The sequence below is a fragment of the Astatotilapia calliptera genome, chromosome 11 (genome assembly GCF_900246225.1).
Source record: "Astatotilapia calliptera chromosome 11, fAstCal1.2, whole genome shotgun sequence".
NCBI lineage: Eukaryota > Metazoa > Chordata > Actinopteri > Cichliformes > Cichlidae > Astatotilapia > Astatotilapia calliptera.
In genome coordinates this window covers 19,071,727-19,082,645 of record NC_039312.1, presented here as the reverse complement: position 1 = coordinate 19,082,645, position 10,919 = coordinate 19,071,727, and the positions used below count along the sequence as shown (strand labels likewise).

The 10,919-nt window shown below is 42.7% G+C and overlaps 1 protein-coding gene across 1 annotated transcript; it reads left to right on the top strand.

The window, feature by feature from the left end:
- The first annotated feature begins 759 nt into the window (after positions 1-759).
- On the top strand, positions 760-10,036 carry LOC113032667 (transcriptional repressor scratch 1). Its single transcript, XM_026185687.1, has 2 exons — positions 760-1,892; positions 5,796-10,036. Exons 1-2 carry the CDS (start codon positions 1,778-1,780, stop codon positions 6,521-6,523), a joined length of 843 nt encoding a protein of 280 aa, XP_026041472.1. The 5' UTR covers positions 760-1,777; the 3' UTR covers positions 6,524-10,036.
- The last annotated feature ends 883 nt before the right edge of the window (positions 10,037-10,919 follow it).

The window sequence follows — 10,919 nt, the reverse complement described above, 5'->3', positions numbered from 1 at the left end:
GATCATGCATGACACTCAAATTTAAAACACTGGACTACCTAATTGAAATGATGACTTTCCCCTCTTCCACTTCACAGTGAAATAACCTGAATTAATCTCATACTCATGGAACATGAGTCTAAATACATGTGATTCATTCATCTTAAAAGATCGCTGTTGTTATTACATAATATCAACATCTTGCAGGAAAAGTTTTCAGTGAACTCGGTGTGACCCTGGAGCTGACAGTACTCTACCTTCAGCCACTGTAAAACACTCCATTTGGTCTGCAACCATTTGCCTTCGGGGCGACATTAATGATAATTAGTAGGCTCTCAGCATGCTAGTTAATATTCCGCCGTAAAATCCATGTGATGGGAAAGGAAAGAGAGAGAGAGAAAGAAAAGATACAATATGCTCAAATGTAGGGGGAGACCCAAAAAAACGAAAGTACATGGACTGCTAAGAATCGTGCACAATGGGACAATATTTAAAATTCGTGTTACACGCTGCGATAGCGCAATCAAATCGATGAGCTTAAAAAACCATAACAATAATTTTCAGTCTTATCTCCTCAAAACATGGCGTCTCTCTCTCTCTCTCTCTCTTTCACACACACACACACACACACACACACACACACACACACACACACACACACACACACACACACACAAATGAAGAGAAGGGGAGAAAGGAGAATGAAAGACAGAGAAAGAAGGGGGGGGGGGGGGGGGGTGATAACAGCTTCAATAAATCATCCGGGCCAGTCGTCGCTCCCCGGGGATGTGGGATGGATTAAATTAAGCACTCCTTCTACTCGTGCGTCTATCCATCCCCCCCATCTCTCTCTCTCTCTCTCTCTCTCTCTCTCTCTCTCTCTCACTGCGCCGTATAAATGCCAACAGCTGATCGCGAGACGGCACACTCACGGGAACACCTCGCGGAAGCTGCAAAGAGAGAGACGAGGGGAAGAGAGAGAGAGAGAGAGAGAGAGAGAGAGAGAGAGGGATACAGAGAGGAGAGAAAGAAGGGATGCTGTTGATGCATCCGTCCGCAGGGAGTCTTACTGTGTTTTCTTTTTTTTTCTTACCGGCCTGAGTGGTCGTCATCAGGTGGAATAAAGGACTAATTTCTCTGGCAAAGAGGGGAGGACGAGGTGTCCGACCGTTTTTTTTCTCTTACTGAAAAGCTTCCAAAAATTATCCTTCAATTTTCCCTCTTGTTTTCTTCGCATCCCTCCCTCCCTCCTCCTCCTCCTCCTCTCCCTGCTCCATCTCCTCTTCCTCTTCTTTAAAGAGGCCCGAGCGCGTTGCGGGGTGTCTTCCATCGCCTGTTTCGTTTATTTATTTATTTATCTCCCCTGACTCCTCGCGAGCCCTCTGTCCCCTGGTCTGCAGCCTTCCCGCGAGCTCAAAAGAGCACGAGGCAACCCCTTCGCCTCCCCCGTACCCCCTCCCCGCGCCTCGGAGGGAGCTGTCCGGTGCTGAAGTTGCATTTCTTTCCTCCTGTGCGCGAGGACTAAACGGGGCGGACAGACGACAGCGAGAGAGACCGGAGCAGAAGAGGAAGAACACACAAGCGCTTGTTGATCGTCAACTCTTTCACCGGATCAATTCAAGGCTCGCGCTTTCTCCCCAATCTGAAGACAATCTTCCCCCGGCCCGCCGGTCTGATTGGTGTGTCACGGGCGAATCACCACGCTGGCCTGCCTGTCGGCGATCGGCTGTGTTTGCGAGTGTGGGTCGTTGTGTTTGTGAGTGCGTGTGTGTGCGCAGCTTGTCGGTGTCTCACCACCATGCCAAGGTCTTTCCTGGTAAAAAAGGTGAAACTGGATGATTTCTCCACCGGGGCGGATCTGGAGAACGCCTACCGGCACAGGACAGACCTCAGCCTGCGGCTACATGACAAAGGTAGGTCATGCAGCCTACACAGCGCGCACTAACAGGTGTCTCGGAAGAAAATCGATTTCACAGAGGAGGAGGTTGGCGAAGGTGGGAACATGTTTCCGAAATAAGACTGAGACTTCAACAGGATTTACCTGTTGTGCCTTAAAGGGATTCCCTCCTGTGATTGGTCGTTAAAAATTGACCCTGGGGCTTGATACACCGGTGCACATTCCTGCCAACCAATAACTATAAAATGTAAGCGTGAACTCAGAGTGTATCAGCACCGCATTTCGTTTTTTCTTCACCTTTTATCTTGCGTATAGCATCATCTAACATCAATAACCTCTGAAACTTATTGCAGAGTGGCTGGCTACCTGTGGGGTGATGTGGGTGTAATCAAGGCAGATAATTACAAAACATCAGACAGCATAGAGTTACCACACGCTTGTTACTTTTCTCACGGGTAATAAAAGCTTCAAAGCCCTCCACTAATCAGCGCATTGAAAAATATCAAAGTGGAGCAAAGCGTTATCAATAGCACAGACTGTGAAAGAATTGCATGCTGCTTCACTTCTGCAAAAGAGCTCGGACAGTAAAACACAGAAGACCTGTCAATCTCATAAAACTATGCACTCTGATAACTGGATGTTACCACACCGCACAGTCTAAGACTTTATTTACCGGGGTACATAAGTTACATTATCCTCGGTCGAAGCGTTTGGGCTCAACTCTAGGAGTTGAGCTGCCGCCGAAGCGAAAAGGTCACTTGTGAAATCAACTAAATCAAGCGCGTCGCATGTTTCATCGATTCGGGGGTCTTTCTCTCCCTTCGCAGTGTAAGTAAGCTTAAAGGAGACAGAAACGGGACAGTGGTTATTCATATCGAGCTCACTTTCACTTGGTTTTAGTCGAAACCCTTTGCGGTTATGCTTCTGCAAGCTCGGGGTGATGTTTGAGATGCACAAGAGCTGCCTCCCATGTAGCTCTGAGTTTGCAGAAAATAATCTGATGAAACATCGTGGTTATCTCCTGATAAGTGTGTGTGTGTGTGTGTGTGTGTGTGTGTGTGTGTGTGTGTGTGTGTGTGTGTGTGTGTGTGTGTGTGTGTGTGTGTAAAAGCTGCATAATGGTCTTCTGACATAAGTCTTCACCTTCGCCTGCAGGTGAAGCATACACATCGTTTTAACGTTGTCTTGTAAAACACTCAGGTTTTTAGTGTTTCCCTGAAACATTGCTTTCTTCTTTGCATATAAAACGAGTCTCATCTCAGGCTCATCTTTCGACGTTGTGCGTGGCCCTTCCCCCTCGTGCTCTGTACAGGTGTGCCTGTCCCAGTTTTGCAGTGTTGGCAGATTTCTGCACCGTGGCTATGACGCTGTAACTGTTGAATGTGGATGCATTTCTTCTCTTATACCATTTTCAGACGTTTCTTTAGCCATATGAGGGTGACTTTTGTAATTATCCTGAAAAGACTCAAAATGATTGGCTGTTTTGTGCTCCTCCAAAGCTGAAAACTTCCGCACAACCTGCAACTATGTGCGTCACATTTTACAGGGGGAAGAAAAGAAAGAGAGCGATGCCTCTGCCCGTGTAGACCGCATGACTCCCGTCCCAGTGTCATCCACAGGCTAACATGTGCGTCCCATGCGCGGACCTGTCTGTGATTCTCAGCACGTAAAGCAAGAAAGCTGTCAGCGATGTATTTATGACGTCGAAGTTAACAAGCCCTGCTAGGTCTCACACGCCATCAGCCGCCTGTTCAGCCTGTCCCGGCCACCTTTTGTCTCCATCCCTAACATGCGATGTTAACAGCTTAATGCAGCTTCTATGGCTCGGAGCAGAGTCAGCCCACAGCAGAACGCAGTGTTGGGAACAACCTTCTGCTTGAACGAACCGGCTTTGGAATAATTTATGTCCCGCCCTGCGTCCTGTGAGTGAATGATGTGACGGGACGTTGTAGTGGATGTTACATGGCTGTGATCATACGTGCGAGATAGAATATGTGCGTCACATGGAGCTTGTTGCTTGTTCATTACCGAGACTACATAAGTAATAAGCACAGGAATCTACGACGCAGGTGTCCCAAAACCTGTGGTCATTATTTCGTGCTTTCATCACAATAACAGCCTCTCAAAAACATTGATTAGTTGGATCTTATCTTATAGGTTGGTTATTGTTCCAGTTCATTTTTACACTCTATTATGTGATGAACCTAATGTGTTTCTATTGATAGTTTTTGTTGGAGCAGCTTGATATAAGCTCAGCTAATATTGCCACTATTAGCTTGTCTTCAGGGACAATTAAGGATGAATTGGAGCTATTAACTTATCCAACCTGTCGATCCATATTAAAAACATAAACAACAGTGTACAACAAGTGCATTTTGACAAAGGTATTGATTTACGCTTAAATCTAAGAATGTATGACCCATTTGTTTATATATAATGCTGGTTAGTACACATTAAAGAAGTACATATGTATTATTTTCCACATAAAATTTGAATGAGCGTTATTTTTCTCCAAAAATGCATCAATCATCAGGGAACAGGAGCATAAGCTGACTGTGCTGTGTGTCCCTGTACAGCTTTTCAATGGATTCCTGTAATTAAAGCCTGTCCTCCAAGTCATCAACTCCACAGATTTGTGAAACAAAGAAAAGAAACACCACACCACAAGCCGGTACTGCAGGCCTGCCGTCATCGTGCCCCTGACACGCACTGCACTGGATCTGTCCATGGTGCTGATGCTCATTTTCACACGCTAAATCAGCTCTCTCGAGTTCAGGGTCAGCTTGTGTGCATTTACCATTTACAGAAGAAGTGTCTTGACTGCAGCCTTTGATGGCTAAGGGAAATGTATTGCTGAATTATCCCTGAACAAACCCTAACCCTGCAGACCCTTTCAATACACCGCTAAGGTCCACAGTTATGCAGGCAAGTGACTAACGCTCAGTATTTTAAAATGTCTATTCACATTTTTTTACGTGCAGCTCCTGTTGCTGCTGATCTGCTGTTTGTGAGCTGATTACAGAGACTGTCATATCTGCAAGACAAATGCAGGGATCTGACTTGGACACAGATGTGGCAGTGTTACGGTGGTGTGCTCACTCACATTTGAAAAGCCTCTTAAAATCTATATCTCTACATTTAGAATGAGATGAGGAATAGATCTTACTGTTGCCTTATGTTTCACATACTTTGGTGCCATATGTGGTTTTATTTAAAAGGAAATTCAAATCGGTTTTTCATCAAATATAATACAGTAACACCTGTCATGTCACTGTTTTTTTGTCGTTGTTGCCCATAACACTTGGTGGAGGCTTTCTTGTGTTTCTACAGTAACATGTCAGCAACAAGTTACTGGTGGGATGAACCAGCTGTTTGAAATATTTATCCCTTCTCTATGTCTTTATTATAAACATAAATGCACTCGAGTGGGAAGAAGATTCAGGGGAAAACATCACACAGCTGTGTAAAGCCAGCTGTATATCCCAAATGGCATATTATAATAGTTTGCATCAGTGAGTAAGCGCTTATTTAATTCCACCAATTCAGATTGTGTAATTCTGGTCAGCGTACTGAATCTCTGTCATTACTGTATCTGTACTGAAAGATAAGCTTGTCTAGCAGGCTACAGCAGTTTAATGCTAATCTGGACTTATTCATGTGTTTCCTGCAGTTTTCTCCGCGTGCAGGAATTAATGCCCTTCACATTTCCTGTTGGTATGGATCTCTCTGTGATCAGAGAAAATGTTTTGCCACCTTAATCTTAACATAGCAGTTTCTTTACTACCTATCAAGTTATGTCAATAGGGGCACCAGTAACTAATGTTTTGGTCAAGTCCTGTACACCATTGAATTTCCATACCATGTTAAGATGAGCTCTCTTTTCAATATGCTAATACTGTTGTTTGTTTTCCATTAACAGCTGGTTACATCAGTGACTACATCAGCCCTGTTGTGTACGATGGTGAGAGTGACAGTGGCATCAAGGTCCCCTCTCCTGATCCTCTCTACGATGGTATCCACAGTGACTATGGGGCTCCCGACTCTGAGTCTCCTGACAGCCCTGGCTCAGAACTCACGGATGGTTATATCAATGGAGACGCTGCAGTGAGCGAGGGTTACACAGTCGATGCCTTCTTCATCACCGATGGCCGCTCGAAGAGGAAAGCTCTCAGCAGCCCCAGGACCATCCAGAGGCACACCTGTAACGAGTGCGGCAAAACCTACGCCACGTCTTCCAACTTGAGCCGGCACAAACAAACGCATCGCTCGCTGGACAGCAAGCTGGCAAAGAAATGCCCGACCTGCGGGAAGGTGTACGTGTCCATGCCCGCCATGGCCATGCACCTGCTCACTCATGACCTCAAGCACAAGTGCGACGTGTGCGGAAAGGCGTTCAGCCGACCTTGGCTTTTACAGGGCCACATGCGCTCGCACACAGGGGAGAAACCGTTTGGGTGCGCCCACTGTGGGAAGGCCTTCGCAGACCGCTCGAACCTGCGCGCTCACATGCAGACCCACTCGGCCTTCAAACACTTCAAGTGCAAACGCTGCAACAAGACCTTCGCGCTCAAGAGTTACCTGAACAAGCACTATGAGTCTGCCTGCTTCAAAGGCCCCTTCTCTCCTCTCGGCCCCCTAGATGCATGACCCCCCCATATAGATCAAACGAGACAAAACTGCAGACGTGAATTACAATTACCCTTACGGACTTAACTGCAGACACAAACAATATATTTTTGGGTCAGAATGTGACCTTGCTTTCCCTCCTCACCCCTCCTCACTGGCCCTCTGCCCCCTCCCCCACCTCGCCTCCCTTGGAGCCTATTCGTGATAATGAATATGATGAAGATAGCACAATTTTTTCTCCTTGAGATTTGCCCACTTAAGGATTTAACTGATCGACGCATGCACTTCCTCAAAAAACAAAACAAAACAAAACTCTTCACGTCCTCTTCCTCTGTCCATTGAGGATGGAGACATTAATACTGACTTCCTCCTGGCTTCTAGATACAGTATGACTCCGTATATTTTGGAAAAAGGGATGACGATGAGGATGACGACAAAGACAATAGTAAGCCTATAGCTACTAGTTTCCTCCCTGCACTCAAATGCAGTGAAAGTTTTTTCATTCTGATGTTGTTTCTTTTTTGGAAGAATTATAGTAATAATAATAGTAATAATAATGATAATAATGCTCTGCTGCACCAAGTGACCATATTCTCTCCACTACTGAGGTCAAAATACTATTTATTTATTTATTGATTTATTTGTTTTGACATTTTTTTTTGTTTTTTATGTGTTTATACTTGATTTGATAACAATGAAAAGTGTTGCCATTTATTTGTTGCACTTTAATTTCTGTATATGTATGTAGGATATTTGCCAACCTCTTTTTACCACTACAGGCCAAAGCATATGTCACTTTTTTGAGTACTATTTTTTCCTATTATGTTGTTAATATCTTTTTTCTTATTAACGTTATTGCATGCAAAAAAAAAAAAAAAGAAAACAGAAAAAAATTATGAAAACCTATGCCAACATCATAAAAAGCTTATGATTTTTGCCAAAATCCTATAGCTAGAACCCGAGGGCAATATTATTATTTTTTTCTCTTGGAGCCTCCATAGGACTCTTTAAAAGCAATAATCACTTAATGCATGGTATTTTATGATGAAGTTATGAAGTATTACCTACTACTGTATAGCAGTTTAAAAATCAGGTATGTTTTACTTCACCTATAGTCATAAACAGAAAAAATACTAATATTACAGACATCAGGGAACATGCCAATGTAGTGTTAGAGTATCAAAAAGAAAAGTCCTGTCTTTCCTCTCTTGTTATGCACTGCCTGCCTCTTAGTGAGTAGAACTAATGTAGGATGTAGACTAGAGAGGCTGGGATCAGCTGCCTGCTGGGTGAGAGGCCTATTGTAGGATAACTACTGTATGACCCTGACTGCCCTGCTCTGCAATAGCTCTAGTGATTTAATTGTTAACAAAAACAAACAAGGCCTTACTTTGGCTCAGGCCTTTTCTTAGATTGGATACTTAGATTGGATAATTGGCCATACATCAAAATTCAGTGGTTTACTGATGTTTATGAGATGGCAAAATGACACTTAAATGCGTTTAAACAGTATTTCCTGTCACAGTCGGCCAAGTTTAATAACACCAATTTTATCTTTATGTTAAGGTTAAAATAGCAATCAGATTGGATAAATATGCAATAAGATATCCATCACCCTTAATTGACAGCTAGCATATATGACATGCAGCTGCTATCTGTTAACAACAAAGTTTAGTTGAAGTTGAACCAAAGTCGACTTCAGCCGAAATGCAATTACTCATCTGCTCTTCCGGTTCGCTTCCAACCCATAAAGCGTGCTTTCTTAAACCACAGGAACAGCATGCACTTTAGCTTGATGGTCAGATTGCAGCTTAGCTACAACTGTTGTAGATACACCAGACTGAGTCCTGATTATTCTGCAGTAGTCCCCACTCACCCCTACTGGGCCAACTGAAGGGTAACTCTAAGATCGAGAAACCTACGGACAGGCTAACTTTAATCAACCCCGACCCCATGGAAGATTTAACCTTTAATCTAGGTGGTCAATACCAGTGTTGCTGAACCCAGTTCTCTGCAGCTCAGAAACCTTTTCTACAGATTCATGGAGCTTCCCAGGAGACAGACTGAGGACACACAGATTTGCACAGGAAAATGTTTGTGTGTTCATCATAAAATGCAGCACGTCGACATCGTAATCTCGCAAAGAAACATAAACACGGGTGCACAGATGCATGGGTGCACGTCCTCACATGTGAGCACGCGGTGCCTGCTGACGAGCCATTTGGGGTGACTAAACTTTTGTGTACAGTGAAGCTTGAGCAATTAAAAAAATAGAACAGGTTTAATATTCAGATGTGAATCTTTAACAAAGAAAGCTTTTTGTAATTGCAGTGCTTCCTCAGACACTCAGTGTAAGTCCGGACTGGCCCGTATTGAACACAGTTTATAAGGGCACACAGACAAAAGGACAGCACGGTTATGTGGATGCATTAGCTAAACAAATTTTTATCTCAGAGATGAATGATCAAAGGCAGCCATGGTTGACAATTTTATAAAGTCAAAAAGTCTACAGTTTGTGATAAATGCTTTGCCGCACAATAACACAGTACAATACAATTATATTTTCCAAAGAAACTTTTTTTAAAGGCAATATTAAAGGAAGCACTTCTGTTGTGACTGAGGGAATCAGTGTGTGAGTCAGCAAATTGTAGGTCTTATCTCCTTTCTTGATGTATGAACTAGATTTGAGCTGCAATTACTTGAATTGTATCAGATGATTAGTCATAGCGCTCCAGTCTGTTATGGCCGAGCACTTTTGCCTTTTTACGTATGATTTTGGCCAAAATACCCAACAACAGTTATAAATACAAAAAAGGCAAACAGCTGCAAAAACAGTGTTAAAAGCATGATTGCGATTCCCTTTACGCAAAGAGAACAAAAGCATCACCTTTATTTTTCTACACACGTTTCTCAGACACTGATAGTAGACGTAAGAATAGGACAAAAAAGGGTGAAAGTATCATCTCTGCAGTTTCTCTGTTTACTTATCCCAAATTGTATCATTGTAAACTCTGGTTGAAACTTTGCACTGTAGTCTAAATGTATTAGGGCTAAAGTGGACGTGTGGCTATTAAGTGGTTTTTAAAGGAGAAAGGATTCGTTTTGAGTCTGTTTGTCTGTGTGTCTGTCTCTGGCCAAGCTCCTGGTCTGGCCTCTTTAAGCACTTCCATTTTAGTCATCTCCACCCTAAAGAAAGTAGCACAATGAAACTAACTAGAATTCAGGTAGAGAAGAATTAAAAACCTTGTACTAGCTTGACCTCTCTTCTTTTTTGTATTTTCAAGTTAAAGAATGGTAATAAACCTAAATAATCATTTATTGCAAGAGGGTTTGTAAAGAATCCTTTGGATTGAGACATTTTTACTGCTGTATAGTGATATCTGACACACCTTACCTCAGGAGGGTTGGATCTCTGTTGCAGAGTGAGGACCTCCTGGGTTTTTTTGAGCCAGTATTCAGACAATGTAAGCACAATGAACACAAAGCATTTTGTGGCACTTCATAATAAAGAATAATCTTAACGAACCAAGGCAATTTGTTGTAGTCTGTGTCATGTCTTAAGAAATATGTATTTCCTACTATCCAAGATAATAGAAATCAGGAAGTAATTTGACCTGCAGGTAATGGACACTGTGTTAATTGATTTAGTTATTAAAATTCCTGTTAGCTTTTTCTTCTTCTTCAGTTCATGCTGTTGCAGTGAGTTTGCCTTTTAAGTCAAAAGAGTGCTCAGTTCATTTGCATAGAAAAACACTTGCTCTGATTAAACAGCCCATACTTTGCATTAGCTTTGTCAATATTGTATATTTAGACAGGCACTGGGCTAACATTAAACTCACAGCTGACTTGATGGTTAAATATGTTCACCGTGATAACTCTGTATTAGGACATTAAACACTTGTTAAGTAGGGGAATGTTGGACTTTTTTTTTTCAGTAAGGCATTTGTTAATAACCTTATTGGATAAATCGAAGTCAAAGATAACAAAACCAACAAACCCTGATTGATGCTCAGAAGCATGTGATCCAAAATTATTTCCAAACCAGAGAGTAGACCTCCGAGGGAACAGAAAAAGCATGGATTTATAGACCTACAGTCCTAAATGTTTGAGACAGTAGTCTAGTCACTTTTCATCCCTAAAAAGTACTATGTGTGCTACTTTAACTCAAAGCTTTTGCAACGTAAACTGCAAATGTGACAACGCTGTTTTCATGTGCCGTGCTATGCCAGAATGAATCCCATCACTTCCTCCCCTCAGCTTGTTTCATTCACGCTGGAAAAAATGCAAAAAACCCCAGTCTGATTGTTTTATATTACATCTGTTTCCCTGATAATGGACAACACATTAAGCATGCACTACAGTACAGCTGCAGCTGTAAGTCTGCTCCACTGTATCAATCATGTGGTAGCTCATCCTT

Bases quoted from the DNA above. Each gene is read 5' to 3' on its own strand.
- LOC113032667 (XM_026185687.1), top strand. From the start codon at position 1,778: ATGCCAAGGTCTTTCCTGGTAAAAAAGGTGAAACTGGATGATTTCTCC. The intron at 1,893-5,795 runs GTAGGTCATGCA...TTCCATTAACAG, and splicing joins CCTGCGGCTACATGACAAAG to CTGGTTACATCAGTGACTAC.